At 37.8% G+C, this 19,603-nt stretch overlaps 1 protein-coding gene across 2 annotated transcripts; it reads right to left on the bottom strand.

Moving 5' to 3' along the window:
• Window positions 1-1,929: 1,929 nt before the first annotated feature.
• On the bottom strand, window positions 1,930-10,186 carry LOC107788993 (mitogen-activated protein kinase kinase kinase YODA-like). 2 transcript variants are annotated; one of them, XM_075228075.1, is made up of 12 exons: window positions 9,817-10,186; window positions 7,391-7,958; window positions 6,487-7,224; window positions 6,186-6,273; window positions 6,008-6,070; window positions 5,493-5,653; window positions 5,317-5,392; window positions 4,883-4,942; window positions 4,677-4,784; window positions 4,260-4,499; window positions 3,241-3,332; window positions 1,930-3,059 (listed from the first exon to the last, which is right to left on the bottom strand). In XM_075228075.1, exons 2-12 carry the CDS (start codon window positions 7,945-7,947, stop codon window positions 2,561-2,563), a joined length of 2,682 nt encoding a protein of 893 aa, XP_075084176.1. In that variant the 5' UTR covers window positions 7,948-7,958; window positions 9,817-10,186; the 3' UTR covers window positions 1,930-2,560. The 2 variants fall into 2 exon arrangements, with proteins under 2 accessions (XP_075084176.1, XP_075084177.1); XM_075228076.1 differs by having other exon boundaries at window positions 4,272-4,499.
• Between the last annotated feature and the right edge of the window lie 9,417 nt (window positions 10,187-19,603).

Raw genomic sequence — 19,603 nt, 5'->3', positions numbered from 1 at the left:
AAATTAAACATATTTTATATAGAAGTGATATAAGCGGCTATCTGATTTCATTTTTGTGTTGCTCCGAAACTTCTCCTCTTCGACCTAAGAGATTTTTTGCGAAATTTCTTGAAGTCTTATAAAAGAATCCATGGCTGCACTCAAAGCTTTTTTTTTGCCGACTTCTAAGTTCCTCTCCGTCTCCCGAGCGAGTAAGCAAGAAGAATATATTGACCGTTCAGACATTTTTCCTTCTTTCATCACCATTGAAAGCGCTTTGTCCCGCCTATCAGAAAGGCCCCCACCCATCTCTCTGACTTCGGAGAGCCGCTAAATAATGAGGTTCGGCATCTGCTTGAGCAGGAAGAAGAAAGGTTTGATCCGCTCGGTTTAGATAATTTTCATGAGCCAATAAGACGGTGTCTAGGATGGCAGCCAACTATCTTTCCGTAGGGATTATCATTTTCAGTACTCCGAGGGTGGTGGAGGGGGAGAACAGGCCACTTCCATCGTCGCTGTCCGATGTGTGACTTACATTACACCTTTTTTTTTTTAATCTTTCAGATAATGTAAATAGTGCATGTTGCTCAATTTGGAAAATACTAGTCATTATTTGTACTTGTATAGAATAAAATATTTGTACTTTTTATAGAATAAATATATGAATATCACTTGTCACTTTCGATATTTGCACACTAGTTTAAAGTAGGAGTTGGTCAATTATGCTCCAAGTGTCGTCTTGGATTTTTTGTCCTTTTCTTCGCCAAGTGTCATCTTAGATTGTCATTGCTTTTTTCGTACAACTAAATTCAGTGGTAATTAACTAAACCGCATAAAGATATTTTTGGTTTAAGAATTTCCAGTAAAATCCTAAGATATTGTTTTTTTATTGTCTTTCTTTTACTTTTCATAAACTCAGCGAATAAATAGTTGTTATGGAAAGAAAGGGAAGATTTTTTTAACATAGAATAGCCTACAATAGCCGATAAGCCAACTTTACATGTTACGGACGACACAGAGAAAGTCAGTGAGTTAGATAAAAAGAAAAAATAATTCGGACAAATAAAAAGTGATATAAGACCAATAAATCGAATATTGATTAATACGATTTTTGCCAAAGAAAAAAAGGAATATGTTTCTTTTTTTATTTCTGTAGATAAACTATATATGTGACTCAGCTCTAATGAAATACTAGTAAAGAAACTAGTCGCAGTAAGAATTTTAGTTGACTGTAAGACAAAATTTAGACTCAAGATAAAAATAAGGTAAAATATGATCATAATGATGCTTAGCTCAAACCAAATCTAGATCACTTACAATCATGATACTATTAGTGAAACTTTTATCTTTTTCTCTAAATGCGCACGATGAGTCCATAAAGATCTGTTATTTCGCAGATACCAAAATATATAAAATTTAGATGTACAGATAATTGATAATCAGATGTTCTGAAACATTTTATGGGATACGCAATTAATTTGCAAGACGAATTACCTGGAGGAGAGCAACACGAAAAGTGCAAGATTATTTTCTATAATAAATAAAATTTAAGCTACTACTGTATTGCATGAATAATTTATCACGTCAGATCCAATAAATTCAAAGTACAGATTAGATAGGACATTCTATATCATGAAAAATAATTGTATGTGGTATTTGAAATAGAAGGGCATCCGTGTGAAAATAAGCACCTGTACTTGGCAACATATAGTCCACTCCATTTCACTCTCGTGCTTTCCCTGGGCCCGATCCTGCAAATTGTAAAATTCTCCCAAAGTTGGACCTAACCTACCGAAGAAGGTTATTTACCTTATTTTTTAGGTTACGTATAACACTTATTATAGATAGTTGCTTGAAATTCAATGCCTATATTAAGCATCTGCAAAATCAGATACAGGTAGATGGGACAAATACTAGTGCATCCAAAACAATATTTAACTCGGTGAGACATCAGCTACAGCATTGAAGCTGCAGAAAGCAAATACCTTCTTTTGATTGTTCAATCAACAGTACCTGGAATATTCCAATACATTGTTTGCTGTACAAGAACCCCCCTCGAAAAGGGGAAAGGCAAAAAAGAAAAAGGACTCTACCTGCTTCAGTACCAGGCTTACTCTTATCTATCTTCTATGGAACATCATAAATATACAAGTTTGGTGCCATTAATGTCTTGATGAAGGATCAGCTGTACATTGAATAACTGGAAGCCAACCTCCAAAAGCAAATGAATCATTAGTTCGTGGCTCATGTTAAGTCTAATCAGGCAATACATCTTTGGACAAGCCCCTATATGCCGAGAAATGATATTGGTGACAGAGGGTCAACATATTCTCATTGAGAAGTGCTTCATCATTGGAACACTAGACTCAAAGAGCATGTGGAGGAAATCAGGTTGATCAATCTGACAATAGATAATGAAGTAACGCCAAGATGCCACTGCATTTCCTAGTTTCTCCTCTTAGGAAATCCTTATTGTGCAAAACAGCTTCCTTCAAACGTGCCAAGATATAGCAGATTTACACAGAAAACCTAGTAACACTGAAACTTTGAAGTTCTCCATTAATATGTCCAAAAATACATATCATGTTCCACCCGTGCGACTTGACAAGGGAGGGCAAGGATTGAGATCTACTGAATAAATCAATTTCACATGATCCCTCAAAAGTTGCTGGGACACCCGATTGGCCAAGGCTGATTGCGCATTGCAAAGTTCTCCTGTGGCAGGCCTCCCAAACTGTTTTCCCGGAGTATCATCCTCAAAGGATGCCAATTCTTGGAAAGCACGAGATCCTAATGGCATCGCTCGTAAAGCATCAGGATCCCAGTAAGAAGGGCCGTTCATATAGGGACTACTTGGAACTGTTCTGGCCTCTTGCAAGTAAACTGACTGATTAATGTGACGAAATGGGATAGCACCATTACCTCCAGAGATTGGTGTTGATGAGCCAGATGTGTTGAGAGGGCTTGATATAGGTGAGGGAGACATCCTCCCGTTTAGGTTTTGAGGTGACCTTGGATGTAAAAGAGGGCTACCAATTGGGGAGACAGGGCAAGATATGTTTTTCGGAATGTGGATGTCCCTGGACAATAAAGAACAAGTCAGTGATCAAAATGTATGAATACTATTGTCATGAAGCTTTTTACTCGAAGCATATCGAGATGAGAAAATTACAAATTCAACGGGAACCCTTTTCCGCTTAAGAAATTTCTCAACAATGTAGAGGGCATTTGAAAGGTTAAGTAATCAAGAGAAGCAAAGACCTGCAGTGAAAATTAGATCTTGATGCTCTAGATGAGTGGATTGCAAGCTTTTCTGATTCCAACGTAGGATAATTTCTTGCAGATCCAATGCCCTAGAACAAATTCGCAAAGAACACAGCAGTGAGCATCAATCAACGGGCATAGAATCCCAAAAAAAAAAAAAAAAGCCAGATCAACCTATTATGTTCTGGTCATCAATATGTTAAAAGATTAGTTCTGTAAATTGAAAAGTTCGCTTGGAATTACAATTTGCACACATTCACACATCGAGAATTTGTTGTACGTCTTTAACAGGGTTTCTTTTATTCCTAAAACTATTCTAATCTGGGACCAAAAATTATCACCTGACTTCTGAGAATAAGCCAAAATGAACTGAATGTCGTAAGTTGCCACAGAGCAGCATGCAGGAGTAAACAATCCTAAACCTTTTTGATCAGTAAGATAGAAATTATATTCACAAAAGATGGCGCTGTGAACTGTATGAGCAAACAATCCTAAACCTTGGCAATACCAATGTTCAAGTTACACCAACTACCTTTCCAGAAGAAGCAATCTTATTTTAAGAATCTATGTAACTTCCATGCAACTGTCCAAATTACTCTATATCTTCCATGCAACTGTCTCAATTACTCTTACTGTAATATGCTCAAGTACCATCTTGGTACCTTGTTATTAATAAAATAAAATTACCTTATCTAAAAGTAAAAACAAAAACTCTTACTGTATGACTATAGGATAGACTACTAGATGAATTCCATACACTGATATGCATATGAATCGGAATCCAGGATGGACTAATGAGAATATGTTGGCAGAACTCAATGATGAAAGCTTGACGACTGAAAATACGTAACCAATCAGTTTATTTTGCTCAATTGTTTATGGGTTAAGAACAAAAGAAGAAATCCATAAAAGCATTTTACAAAAGTATAATGAGGAGCAAGAATTCCTGTTTCGTAACAGAAGTCTCCCAAATGTCTTAATAGAAGCAAAAAGATCAAAATAAACAGATAATGTACCAGAGGTTTTACCCCATTTGCAGCTGCACAAGGAGGATTGAAAGATGCAGGAAATATATTTGGCTTTTCCAGAGGGGCAGCATCTTTAACAAAAGGATGCTCCAATAGCTCAGCAGCAGTAGGACGACTTCGTGGCTCACGCTGTAAACACTTCCTCACAAAATCTTTTCCCTCGTCTGAAAGGTGTTCCGGGATTGCTGGGAGTTCTTTACTGTTCCCAATCTTAAACATGGCAGCAACCTTTGGTCCATATGACATCAAACACCACATATACAGGTCAAGGGAATGAACTGCTATTGTAAAACATGCTAGTCCAAATTATATGAAAGCAAAAAGTCCCATCTTCCAACAATGTTCAGAAAAAGAAAAAAGTAAAAAGATGCTCTAATTAAGCTTCTCTAAGCCAAAATTACTTACTCCTTCATACTGGCTCCAAGGAGGCTTTGATGTAGCCATTTCTAAGACAGTGCATCCAAGACTCCATATATCAACAGCAAGGTTGCAGCCACTGGAGTTCTTTATTACCTGAGCCAATGGTAAAGAGATGGTTTCACAAGTCAGTGTATAAGTATTAGCAATGGAGGTGCACACAAAACATTTAAATGCCTAAAGCATATTCCAACCTCAGGGGCCATCCAGTAAGGACTTCCTTTGAATGATAATGGACAGGAATGCCCTGTGATCTGCGAATTTGTAATTGAGCAGTTAATGACACAGCTCCAGTTCAAAAAAAATAAAATATTCCCGTTCAGAAATGGTACGGAGCTCCATCTGAAAATGCAGCCTTGATGTTGAAGATATACAATTCCAGGTGGGGGACAATTGCACCCAATGCAATTCTTAAGGATCAAATCCTACTTTTGTCTTTCAAAAAATAAGGAATTAAGTTTTAATGCCATGAAGCTAAAAACTAAAACAGTTTTTCTATCCATCCGACAGTGCTAGTCTCAAGTTAGAAGATAAAATGTCACCGGCTATTTCCGCTTAATTACAATCTTCAACAGCATTGGCATCATCTTACTAAATAATGCAGTTAGAAGCCTATGATTAAACTTACATGCTTCGCCATTCCAAAGTCTGCCAACTTTATGCGCCCATTTGGATCAACAAGAATATTTGCCCCTTTAATATCTCTGCAAAAGTGAAGCTGCTATCAGGTAATCAGCGTACACAGGTCAAGGCTGCTGAAAGGGTGATCTCACAAAAATAATCCAACCGAAGAAATTGGGTTACCTATGCACAGTGCTTTTAGCATGTAAATATGCAAGCCCCGATAGAATTTGCTGAGTGTAACTACGGATTGCTGTTTCTCCAAATGGACCATATTCTTGTAAAAGCTTATAAATGGACCCACCAGAGACATATTCCAAGTAGATATAAAGTTTATCAGGAACCTGATTGAGGAAAACAATTCAGACGAAGAGCAAGCTAAAAAGATTATTGGAATTTATGACAGAAACACATACAAAACTTGCATGAAAAGCCCACTAGTTCTGCCAAAGTACTCATTAATCTCATGACTAAGCTTTGAAGTAAGCTGTTACAGATATAGAATAACAAACCAATACTCTAGAATAATTTGAAGTCAGTTAACATAACTAACGGTGCTGGCCCAATGACATGTCCTTCACCAGAAAATTCAAATATAAAGCTAATAGTGTTGGCACTATGACATGTCCCTCATCAGAAATTAAAATAAAAAGCTCTATTGAAACATTTAGAAAATCAATTGACCATTGAAAACTGACCATCTCTGACCCATAATACTGGACAATATTTGGATGTCTTAATCGGCTCAACAACGCAACCTCCTGCAAAATACTTGATATGAGAGGATGCTTAAACATGAACAGATCAGGAATACAAATCTCCAGGGAGTCCAAGGAAATAAGACCTAGCAGGCTGCTACCTATATAATAAACCTACCTGTGCCAACTGTTTTGCACTTTCCTTTGACTTTGAGTCATCCGTAAATAGGGTCACCTCCTTCATTGCACACATTTCTCCACTATCACTGTAAACAGACACATGGCTAATCATTAATTTTTTTTTCTTTTTTGGAATAAGATGGCCAAGCATTAAACTAAAGCATCAGCAATCAATCTTAAAGAATTTGACATGTCAATGACAAAGTGATATGTAAAGATAGGATTCCTTGTTCACTTGAAAAGGCCACATGCATTGAAATTGGAAATAAAAGAAATTCAAATGCAGACTATGAATATACCTATTAAAACCAACATAAACGTGTCCAAATGTGCCTCTACCAAGCAACTTCCCCTTTTTCCAGCGAGATCCAGGGCTAGAAAGATTATCTGCTCTGCCAGGGCTTCGCGGCACTGAGGGAGATGTTGCAACTGAATTGGAATGAGAAAAGGGTGAAGTGTTGGAAATTGTTATAGGAGGACGGGGCAAAGGATGACTTTCTAATTTTGCATCATCAGGCCAACTAGTCTGCAGTTCAGATGCTCCACCTCCAGCCCTAGGATGAATTGGTGTGACAGCGCCACTGTGAATTCTTGAGCTAGGTCCAGGACTTGTCATCCTGGGACTAGGAATTGGAGAGTACTCTGGGCTTCCTCTACTAGGCTGCCAAAACAGTTGCGCTGCCATATCTCCTCCCATGGAATTATGTCCAGAATTCTGACCAGACCCTGGGCTTGAACAATGGCCAGATCCAAGTAAAGGAAGATCCGGATAAGTCTTTCCTGCCCACAAAGTAGAACTAGTAACTTGCTCGCAGCCAGCAGCTCTCATTGGACTTCTAGAAGGACTTGATATAGAACTAACAGGAGCACTGAAGAGGCCACCATGAGAAGGGATCTGTATACTGGGCAAGTGGCTATTAAGTGGTCGTCTCTTAGGAGATCGAGAGGAGACACGTCTACTGGGAGAAAGATTAACTGGTTCAGTTGCGTCTTTTGTGCGTATTTGTCCAACAGCAGACGGATCCTTAACAGGCAAACTTTGAAACCAAAAAATAAGAAGAAACTATGTCAACCAGGGTGCTGTAGTTAAAGAAAACAGCAAACTACAAAGTTAAAGCAATAATTGTTTCAAATAAGGAACAAAATTAACTAAAACTCATTTGTGAATACATTTCATTTAAGTGACATTCAGCATTTGTTTACCTGGAAGGGCTACCCATGGTAGCTCGGTTGCCAGTTTCAAAATCAGATGCTAGTTGACTACGCTGACGTGAATCACTCAGATCATCACTCTCAATTGAGCACTCACTTGAAACTGATGCAAAAACAAGCTCTCCATCGGCATCTGCAGGGTCCAGTCTGTGCCTGATGCATGCAGGTTTTGAGAGAGGCAGAAACAGGGATGGCTTTGAGCCCTTCTCTGTTCTGGGTCTTGCTGATTGACTGAGTCCAGAGTCTGTCCGGACTACGCTTGCTGGTGGCAGACCTGGAAGTGGAAGTGGCTGGGCTAGAGCACTTTCAGCAAAGCTTTGACATCTCAAGACATGCTTGGAAGGTGATGACGACCTTGACTGTGCTTGGGACCGAGAACCCTTCTCAAAAGCAATGTCACTGCTATGTCTTCGAGATCCTCCTGATTTACTTGGAGACTTAGCTTCACTTGGACTTTTAAACTTGCGATGCAATGTATCAATAAAACTTTCTTTGCTCACTTTCTTCTTTGCTTCCTTTGAAGATGACTTTCCCCACCATGAAGGCATATTTCCTGGTGCTAAAAGATTTACGAAACCAATAAACAACCCATTAAAACAGATTCTTTCGACAAGACAGACTTGCTATATGACAACACATACGCGAAGCAGAAAAAAGACTAATACGACCTCAGTGAGAACTTGAGAGATAGTTTAAACGATCTGTCGCTATATGTATGTTATCATCTCTCATGTTTGTCAATTAAAGATGCTGGAGATCAATATTTCATCAACAATATCCCGAAGCAGACTCACAAAAAGTTCAGAAACCGAAGGAGCAGTTATAAATGATAGAATCAGTCAATTAAAGCAGTCACCTTTGTAATACAACCATGAAAAGCCAATTAAGCCACTTCATTCAGTTCATTGACATAAGATAACATGGAATATCAAGTAGTGCCAAGTCATTAAAACTCTGGATTAGCATAGCTAAAACGAGACAACTGTGGCTTCTCTCACCTCCCTATTGTTTCGGCTAGATGATTGTCTCGTCGCAATTTAATGTCCAAAAGATCTCAAATTGTAACACTATAACTGTGCACCTTATCTGTGCATTAATTTTTCCCAGGAAACTTTGCACCTTTATTCTGTCATGGTGTCACCAAGACCGTCCTAACAATCTTTTCTCCATTTATGAAAGTACCTTCCAGAAAATCTCTGCGACGCACAAATAGACAGTTTACTTAAAATAGAGCCCAGTTTCGTACAATAACTTCCTTCCACCACCAATCTCGCAAATGAGGAATAAAAAATTTACTTTTTTTCCCCGCAGAAACCCAAAAGGTACTCGTACATCTTCGGAGAAAAAAAATTAAAAAATGAGACCCTTCGACCTGCTTCTACTCCATTTTCTGTTTTTCCACTTTAAAGATTTACGTCGCTACATCTTTTTCCTAATAACGATGGTGCCTGAACCAACGTGTGCGCACCTGGACTATTCCACTCGGTACCTGCTACCTTCCACCTACACATGTACCTGGTGACTCCGTCCACCAAGGCTTTGGTAGATGGGAAGAAATCACGTAGTGCTTTTTGTGTCAGCTGGGTTCGAACACTGATTCCGAGGTTTGCACCTACTTCATTGACCATTAGGACACACCCTTGAGTGCCTACAGTCGCCAGACTTAAGAACTTTCAACTCACCAACAAAAGCAAATTCATGAGAAAAACATGAGTTGGAACTTCCTTACCCAATATGGTAGCCCCGCGGCCCCCTCTTGGACCTTATACACGCTTTGATGCACTCAAGTATTTCCAACATAATTTTCAACATCTGTATTTCAACACTGAGAAATGTCCAGATTTTGAGCAGGGAGGGTCATGTCTTCTCGATATTCTGGGTAGAGTACTCTTTCCTCTTTTTTTTGCTTCCTTTTCTTTGTGTCTTCAGAAATGCCACCAAAAGATTTACCTTTCTTATAACAACAATATCTAACCAACTTGAGCACACCTCGACTAACCTCCTACCAACATATGTACCAGGTAGCTCTACCCACACTACTTTGACAAATGGGAGAATTCACCTAGTGCAATCTCTACTGAAATAGGAATCTTTATAGTTAAGGTTATCATTCTAACTCTTCCACCACTATAGACCCCCCCAACCCGGGCGACCAAAATTATTTAATATTTTCAATCTCCTTTCCCATCTTTTTCACTTTCTCCATTTCCTTTACATGCAACAAACGTGAAGTGATCCTCTACTAATCTCTAATTAATTCGTTTCAGAGTTTAATATTGGATACTAAATCCTAAAAACACAGCATTTCCGCGCAGATCTAGAACACTACAAAAAAGAGCAGGTAACTGAACTAGAGAATAAAACATTTAAAAAAACAGAAATTGCACCAAAATTGAAGCAATAACAGCAAAACTCACCTTTTAACTGTTTGGTCGTAGCATCGTGAGCATAAAACCAGCTCCCTTCAGATTTGGCCTATGAATCAACTCAGGATTAGCTCAAAGGAAACCCTAGAAATATGACTCTCTCTGTCCCGCTCTGAGATTTTACTGAGACAGAGAGAGATAGGAAGTTACTGAAGAAGTTGAGTTGGAGAAAGCTTAGAAGAGATCGCGTAAGAATGGTGAAGGAGAGAATGGGAGTGTGGAAGCTAAGTATCAAGATAGGGGAGTTACTCCACTCACAGTTGGTTGTCTCAATGGTGAAATAATTACAGTATTCTTTCACTTTGATTTTTTATGACCAATTTTACTAAAAATGAAGTATTAACTCTTTAACACTTACTTTAATACTCCATAGTATAACGTACCACCCTCAAATATTATGGCGTAAGGGATTCCTCATATTTAATTAGATTTTTTAGGTTCAAATCATGAGAATGAAGATTATTTTCTCGTTTAAGTAGTCTTACGTGGCACGAATCTGAACTAGTCGACTTAGACGTCGGCTAAGAAATACAAAAACAAAAATATATTACATAAATACTTAGTTGTATTTGATGTTTATATTTACACCAAATAATTATAACAAATTAAAACAAAAAATTTCTATTAAAAATATATTTTATATTCATTAATTCAATATAGAAATTGAGTAAGAAAGAAAACTGTTCATAAAGGAAAAATGCCTTTAGTATCTAGTAATTTATCAATTCTTATAAGCCTATATCATTTAGGACGAATCATGGATGTGAAATATATACTCATAAATTTTATTTTAGGTCCACACAACCAATCAAAATTGTGTGAGACCTTATTTTCTAATAGCCATATGGCAATGGGTCCCATTAGCCAATTTCCTTCCCGGTTCTTTATCCTCTTTCTAAATAAATAAATAAATCCTCCTCTCTTTTTTTTTTGCCAATACCAATAACCAAACTTCACTTAAAAACTCATAGGTTCATCTTGAATAGAAATAAATAAAATATAAAAAAATGAATCTGATCTTCTTGCTTTCATGCCAAACTAGGATCAATTGGTACTATTTCAGATTTTCTCATTCACATCTTATATATTTAGTTCCTCCGAGAACCCGTTTAAACTTTTTTTAATACTATCACTCTTACTTTGGCTCTACCAAACTCTTACTGATTTTTTAATATTTTGTTACACAAATATAAATAGAGAGAGAAAGAGATAAAATAAAAATCACTAATATTTTGGGATAAAAGTTTAGGATACCAAAAATAAAATTAATTTAATGATTTATATATAATCTGCTGATTTTTGCTTGTTGCGAATTAAAAAAGAAGAGTTCTCTCAACTATAGAACAAAATTTATATAGGTCAGTTGGATTAGGACTTGTTGACACTTATACTTGATACAAAAAAGAAAGTTAAAAAAGAGGAATATGAAGAAGTGTGACGGTGGAGCGAGGAGAGGAAGAGGAGAAAGAGCAAGTGAAAGTGTTAACTTGTGTGTCCCACAATGGACACTTGTCACACATAGAGACCCTCGCACAACAACCACTACTTGAGTTTCACACGAAATAATTTTTCTCCTTTTAACTGGTTTGAAGAGAAAATGTTCTTATACTTACCGGTTATTAGTCTGGGTGGATTTAATTGTCATAAGATTTCCACAAATTTTAGTTGATAACTCACACACACACAATATCGGAGCCAAAAATAGCAAATTCAGAAAAATTCATTGCATATTACTCCCTTAGTTCATTTTTACTTGTACACTATGAATTTTACATATCTCTTAAGAAATAACAAATAAAGTACATAATTTATCATAATACTCGTATTAATTGATGCATATTTTTAATAGATTTGAGAAAATAATTTGAAATGAGTAATTAATACTATGAGTATAATAGGAAAAAAGAAATTGTCTTCTATTAATATGTTAAAAGTGATAAGTAAAAGTGAAAATCTATTTTTAGAATACGAGACAAATAAAAGTGAACGGAGAGAGTAATTACGTATGCTTAAAATGGAATGCTAAGATTAGAGACCGGAGAGAACAAAAAAGAAAAGAGGCTTGTACTAAGCTAGCGTTTGACCATAGATTTCTAAATTTATTTTGAAAAATTTATTTTGGTGAAGTTTGGCTTGAAGATGAAAATGTGTTTGGACATACATTTTCAAAACATATTTTCCAAATTTATTTTGGAAAAATATGTGTATTATTAGGGATTTGGCCCAAAAATTTGGAATTTTGCCAAAATATAAACAAAATTTATGGCCAAATATGTATTTGCCAAATAAAACTTATGTTTATTTTGATAAAATCTAGGGCCAAACGGGTCTTAAATTAAAGGGAGCGGGTAATTAATGTGAAGGAAACGGAAATTAATTTTATAGTTTATGAAATGACGAAAGTTGATTCGTGTGAATGCTCTTTTTTGTTGTTTTCTTAAATTTCTATATCCGCAAGTTGCTTTATTAAGGCCGGTAGGCTCATGTTGTCATGTTCTATAGAATCTACGCCTGCCGCGTCCGTAGGACAAATGATCTAACAGTCTGAAATTTTTTAATTTTTCTTTTTTGCTTTTTCAGGAATTTATATTTATAGCTGTGTTGTGAATTATGATTAATAAATCTTTGATATTGACATGGACAACAAAGAGCACCTTAGTTCTTGAAATGACAGGTAATTTTGGAACTGTGTACCGGGTAAAATCGGGGGTAAAGTTTTTCCTGATTCCCCGATGAGGAAACAAAAGGGAAGCACGGCTCGACGTGACTATAAGCAAGGCCGAAGGACCCTTCGTATCGGAACCCGGAAGGAGTGAACGATGTATCAAGGACCGAGCACGGCAAAATAACGAACCCAGACCAAGTAAAGTTTCTAGTAAAGCTGTGCATAATTTGGTAAATACCGAATTACCGTACCGAAACCGAAAATGTTGGTATTCGGTATTCGATATTTTGGTATTCGGTATGGTATTTGGTTTAAGTTTCAAAAAAAAATTGGTATTAGGTATGATATTTGATATTTTAAAATAAAATACCGTAATACTAATACCGTACCGAAATATATATTATATTACACAATACACATTTTATTAATTATAACATAAATATAAGAAATCTAAACTTTTACTTTCCTTTATTCTCTAAGTTTATCAATTAACTCTAAGCAGGTAACAAGATATTTCTCTAAGTTTTCTCTCTCTTGGTTGGTATTTGCTAGTTTTGGACAAAACTTTTGTCAACAAACGGTTTTAGTTTTGTATTTTTGAGTACTTTAATTAAGAATATTACTGTCTATGACTCTATGCACTAGTTAGTATTCAAACCGAATAAATCGAAATTATCAAACCGAATAAACCAAAATCGAAAGGAGAAAAACCGAACCATACCGAATTTAATTAGGTACGGTATTGGTATAGCATTTTACAAAATCGAATACCGAAAATACCGAACCGAAATGTATAAATACAGTACTGCACCGACCGACGAACACCCCTAGTTTCTAGACCATGGGAAATGCGGGGAACGGTTATGCATGGCAAGTAGGGAGCCGTAATATTTGCCCTCAACCGGATATTACGGCACAAATCCCGCTCGATATCAACTGCGGATCGACATTTACCGGAAAAAGAAGATTTTTACCTTATTTAGACATGTACTAGGACTAAAATTCTCCTACTATATAAAGGAAAAAATTTCTTTTATTTAGACACATTGTTGGCACGGAAATCAAAGCAATAGAAATTTATTTTTATCTTCTAGCTATTATTCAAAGTCTTCTCTAGCTATTCTGTTATTTATTCGCAACCGAGCTTGTATCGACGGTCTGATCGAGGACGAATTTCATTGTTCAACCTAAGATCAGGCTTGATCATCACACTGCAATTGGTTTGATCTTTTATTTTAACTTTAACTTAATTATTTGCTATTCTTAGATCATTCGTATTGAATTAAATCGCATATCTTTTAAATCGCGTAGAAATTTAATTGTTACTCATTTTTTTGGGTAAATAGTTTGGCGCCCACCGTGGGGCTAAGGATAATAGTGATGCTTTGATATGAATCTCCATAACACACCCTATTTTACGTTTGTTCTTTGAAGTTTTGATTCCAAGTTAGCCTAAGGATGTCAAATTCTCAGTCTGCTCACTTGAACGTTAACGCTGAGTCAGGCCATCATGATGAGAATAAAAACGTGATGCCTAGTAATGATGTCCCCCATGTCGATCCCAATGGTGTCCCAGCCGCCGACCCGGTCGATGTTAACTCGCAGGTGGCCATCAACATCAATCTACCGACTAATCCCGAAAACAACATTCGCGGGGGACCCAGGCTAGCGGCTCGAGAGGCGCCCGAAGGTGAAGGTGATGGAATGAGTCTGCGGTTGATTTTTGAAATGTTGCAGGCTTAGCAAGCGGTGATAGCGCAGTTACAGAACCATACCCCTAACAGGGTCGAGCCCTAGTGACGAGCGCAAAACCGGCGTATAAACTTGGGCTCGTTAGTCAAAGATAGTATAGTATTGAATCGTCTCTACAGGGATTGGTTTCAATAATGTTCTATTAATTCTTCAGCTTAACACTATCCAGGATAATCAACCTTTTGATTTATGTTATTATTGACTACAAATAAACTATGATTATCAGCTGTAAGAAACTGATGATACTCGAATGATTAGTAAAAATAAAGGGATATCAATGAGAGAAGGAAGGGTGATGACAAGATATGTGATCAACTATTGTTCCGGGTAACTCTATGCTAGATTCACTCTTAACTTCTATTGATTCTTTCGATTTCAACAGATGATTAAGCTACTTCAAAGATTTCAATTCTTCTTCCGAATGAATTTGATTCCCTTAGGTAACCCAATAACAGGCCCTATGAATGTATGCACAAAATTAGTGAATGAACGATCTTTCGGAGAACACCTCTCGATTATTCTCATGGACTGGGTAAATAAATAACTACTTAAGCTCTTTAGATTACTTCGAAAAGACGTAAAATCAACCCAATCAAGATGACATAAAACCAATAGCAATAAACTTCTCTTTCGATTAAAGCAAGACTACAATAAGCCTTGCAATTCAATTAAGAATTCATTCATTAAAGTAGGGCAATTAACATAGAGTAAAACCCAAAACAATGATTTATTCACAACATCCATCAACAACCCTAAGGAGACTTACTCCATAACGAAGAAAGTATTCAAAACAAGAGTACTAGAAGAATAAGAAGACATTACAATTCCCAAATTTCACCCAAACTCTAGTATTGAGTGAGTTTGATCAAGTATATCGATTTCCCGTTGCTTCCGTCTTTTCCCCCCTCAAAAATCCCTTCCCAAAATCAAGATACCCTCTTTTTAGACGAGCTGGGCTTCATATAGGTCAAGGAAAGTCGCCTCCAAAATTACGAATTTAGCCCTGCAGAATTTTTCCTCGGAGAGACGTGCGCGGCCACGCACCTGGGCAGGTGACCGCGCATCTGGACGCGCACATTTGAAAGCTTTCGTCTGACTTGCGCGGCCCAGTGCACGGCCGCGCACCTGGGCCATTTTTTGCTCTCGTTTTATTTCTTCTTTTTAAATGCGCGAACCTCCATTGATCCTCGAATGAGCTCCCAATGTACTCCATAATCTTTTACTTGGCCTCAACACTCCATATTAGCTCAAAACGATTTTGAACCCCATTGTAGCCCGAAATTTCTCATGTAAAAACATAAATCAATTAGTCAGAGCAATTTACTACCATTTAGCACTCAAACATTAGTAAAGTGCAACAAATTAAAATGCAAATAGTGGCTAAAACACATAGTTATAGCCTACCATCAACACCCTACACTTGAACCATTGCTCGTTCTCGAGCAATTAAACCACACTTTACATAAATGCAACCTCACTATGCGACTTCCCTCACTCCTTACAGCAAGAATATTTAATATAGATTAAGCACAATAGTGTAACATCTTCACCTCAAGAATTTACTCACAAACACCAGGTATTATTCATAACTTACTCACTTACTCCAACATAGAGATCAAGACTTACCTTTCCTTCGTGAAATAAGTGCCCTCACACACAAAAAAGAGTAGTTCCTTATACAATAAAATTCAAGAACACTTAGGAACTCCAGATAGAAAGAATTCACTCACTCTCAGAAACGATATTCATGTGCCACAAAAGATGCACCATAGGCTTTCCAGTAGTGTACTACTCTACTAATTGAGCTCATTCAGTCAAAGATCAAGTAGGACTTCTACTGGTTGTAATATAGGCTGCGGGATGGGTAGGATACATTTAGATATAAGAGTGAATACACCTCCCTAATCACTTTAATACAAACACTTTACCAGTTGAACCCCACACTTATGTCACACCCTACTCCACCTTTATACTGACATGCATTAACTCCACCTATTTAAGCATATTTACATCAAGAGTCACCACTATTTCTCAACTATACAACTCTTTATTTTTTTATTTTATCTTTTTTTTTCAGTTCAGGTGACTCTTTCTTTTTCAAAACATTGCACCTTTCTCTTTGTTTCAATAGTTCCACTCAAAAGCCAACCCAACTACCCCACATTTTAACTTTTACACAGTTTGTCACAATTTTACGTTCTCAAAGGAGGTGAAAGGTTCAAATAGATGATCAATTCAAACAAAAGGGTAAGGCTTATAATGTGGTTGCCAATAAAACAGGATTACATGCTCAAAGTGGTTACTAGGATACATAACAATTAGGTGGTAAAAATGTATCACTGGCTCAACAAAGAAACACCTATATCACTTCCAAAACTGAACAAGACTCCTATTTCGCTTTGCAGACACACGGGGAAAGTTCTAAATATCAAATGCAGTGTACAGAATCATAAAAAAAAAACTCACACACACATGGCACATACTCACTCAGGATAGGACTATCAAGACACTCTAGTCGAAGCAATTAAGCAAAGTTAAGCAACGAACAATTTAAGGCACTTATACAAGTGTCAAAAACCTGAGCCTAAGCGTCACGCTAAAGCACTCACTATTCTCAAGGTGTAACAAAGAAACCTTATTTTCATTCCAACTCATAGCACAAGGGTTCCCATTGCTAAAAAAAACTAAACTAACTACACCCGGTTCAAATGAAACCCTTGAAAAAGAACCGCGGCACAAAGAAAAATCAAGGGGGAATTACTACACTAACTACACAAGAAAATCTTTTTGCATTTTTTTTTCTTCCGACTTTAATCCCTCAAGAAACCCGTCGAATGATATCCATCGTCGGGAAAAGTCGAAAATGTTTGTTTTTTTTTGTTTTTTTTCTTTCAAACTAACAGTACTCAACTTACCAAAGAAATTAAAACTAATATACATTACTACATACATACATACAACATATCCCCCACCCCACACTTTAAATGGTGGCATGTCTTCAGGTCACACAAAGAAAAATGTAAGGCAAAGAAACTTCCCTGATAGAGTCAGTCCATGTCGGAGACATTGCCGGGGTCCAGATGGCAAGCTCGGTCAAGCACACGCAACCATGCCATGATCTTTCGCTCAGACTTGGCATTTTGGGTAGACATGGCATCCACTCGAGGTCCCAAGTCTGTGACAGAAGTACGCATCCCCGCCATTTCCTGCTCTAATGCGCTCATTCTTGTGTCCCATCAGACGATTGAGGTTCCCTCAACAACCTGCTCATGTGGTGGTGAAGCAGTCACATCCTCGTCTTGCACTTCGTTACTCTCTTCTGGTGCATCAGACTCATCACTGTTTGCCTCAACAAGCCCAACAGGGTCCTTCCCAATTATTACTTTATCAGCCCGGAACTTTTGTTCTCTTTTCACTTTCTCATCCAAGTCTCTGTATTCAGGTATACGTACCTGACGGCACAACCTCGTGATTAAGGATTCGGAAGAAGAACCCATACCTTTGCACAGGACAACGAATGAACATTTCACCATGAATAACCTTAGCCACATCAAAATCGTGGCCATTGAGAAAATACCAGATCAGAGCAGTCCGGGGACCATTCACCTCAATGGTATTGGAGGATGGCACCAGGCGGCTATTTATGATGTGGAGCCAACACTTCCCTTCAAAGGTCAGCGATGCCGAATGAAACTTCTGCCCTGGTGTAAGACACACTACCTCCTTGTTGGGCACACAAATTGTTCTGAAGAACAATTGCCACGTGGGTGGTTCCCTGCTATATGTGTCATAGTAGTCTTCTGCATCAGGATTTTTCCCAAACCATGGCAAACGGTAGGCCCTCCGAATGGCCTCTACAGACGTATCCACACTCTTCTTTCGAACCGTGCAGACATGGTTAACATGTTCCGGGAAGTTTGCATAAAACTCCCAAACAACCATCAAATTTGCTTCGTCTGGTTCTTCAAAAAATATCCCTAGCCCTCGCCGGAACAATTCACGATACATGTTTGGGCAGTCACTTTGGAGGGACCCCATATCAATTCCCCTCTCCGGGATGGGTTTCTTTGGTGACTTTTTACCGAAGCATTCCTGGGCGGCACTGGATACAAACATGGCATTATCAAACGGGCGAACATTTGAAGAAATTTACGGCCGGGATGAGCCAGCTTGACCACTGGAGGAGGCACTTATGGCTCTTCGTTTCTTGGATGGTGTCATACCTGAAACAAACACCAACATCAGCTAAAAGCATGATATGTGACCTAAGAGTGGCTACTCAGACTTCACCAGCATACTTGGTCACTAAATTAGATTCTCAAATTTATAGGAGCATTTAAACAAACACCTGATGTGCCTAGTTCACCCAAACTCCCAAACGACAAATCTTTAGCCCAAATTTGGAAACAACTCCACCAATGACACACTCAACCCATCATGGTAAAATTTAACTAGTACCCTAACACAAAACATGTATAACTCAACAGAGAGAAAAAACAAACAAAAGAAATTAACAGAATCTCTACAAGTCAAGGAGAAGAAAAGAAATTAAGAGGGAAAAGCATGGCACTTACCTGAAGGGAGCTTGAGGGGATTTGGGTTGGGAAGAGGAAGGAAGAATACACTTCAATTAAGTATGGGTCTATGTAGAGAAGAGAAGGGGAGGGGGGGGGGGGGTTAGGTTTATTTTGTTAGAAGAAGGGATTTGGGGGAAATTTGAGATTGAGGGGGATTTGTAGAATGAGGGTCTATATTTTTGTGAAAATAAGGGTGGGGGTGGGGGGGTGGGGAGAACAGAAAAAATAAAAAAAATTACTTAACTGTGCGCGACCGCGCACATTTGGCAGTGGGGTCTTGAAAGTGCGCCTCCATATGCGCGGTCAGTGCGCGGCCGCGCACATTTTTTTTATTTTTAAAATATCTACTACATCATAATACACATTAACTTCTATCTATTTGATGCTGTGCACAAATGTGAAGTAAAAGAAAAGAAAATTCTAACTAGCAGAAAGGCCAGAGGTAGTTCTGAGTTATAGTCGTCAGCTTGACTCATCCGGGCATCCTCAGTTGATTTTGATGCTCGAGGATTACTGTGCAAATCCTCCAGAAAGATACGGCTTCAGTCTGTGCCCATTTACTTTGAATCTTTCTGTTCCATCTTGGTTTTGGATCTCAATTGCCTCGTATGACGATACATGCTTCACCACATACAGTTCTGTCCATCTAGACTTGAATTTTCCAGGAAATAATCTGAGTCTACTGTTGTATAGTAAGACTTTTTCCCCTTTATGAAACTCCTTTGGCTTAATGAGACGATCATGCTATTTTTAGTCTTTTCCTTGAAGATCTGCGTACTTTCAT

This window comes from Nicotiana tabacum, chromosome 13 (genome assembly GCF_000715075.1).
Source record: "Nicotiana tabacum cultivar K326 chromosome 13, ASM71507v2, whole genome shotgun sequence".
Classification (NCBI taxonomy): Eukaryota; Viridiplantae; Streptophyta; class Magnoliopsida; order Solanales; family Solanaceae; genus Nicotiana; species Nicotiana tabacum.
Note: the sequence above shows the minus strand (reverse complement) of the source record. Positions and strands in the feature narration are given on the sequence as shown.

Coding starts and splice junctions, on each gene's coding strand:
- LOC107788993 (XM_075228075.1), bottom strand. CDS start 7,947: ATGCCTTCATGGTGGGGAAAGTCATCTTCAAAGGAAGCAAAGAAGAAA. Junction 4,943..5,316: donor ACTTTGGAATGGCGAAGCAT/GTAAGTTTAATC, acceptor ACAAATTCGCAG/ATCACAGGGCATTCCTGTCC. Junction 3,060..3,240: donor AGATCTAATTTTCACTGCAG/GTCTTTGCTTCT, acceptor TTTATTGTCCAG/GGACATCCACATTCCGAAAA.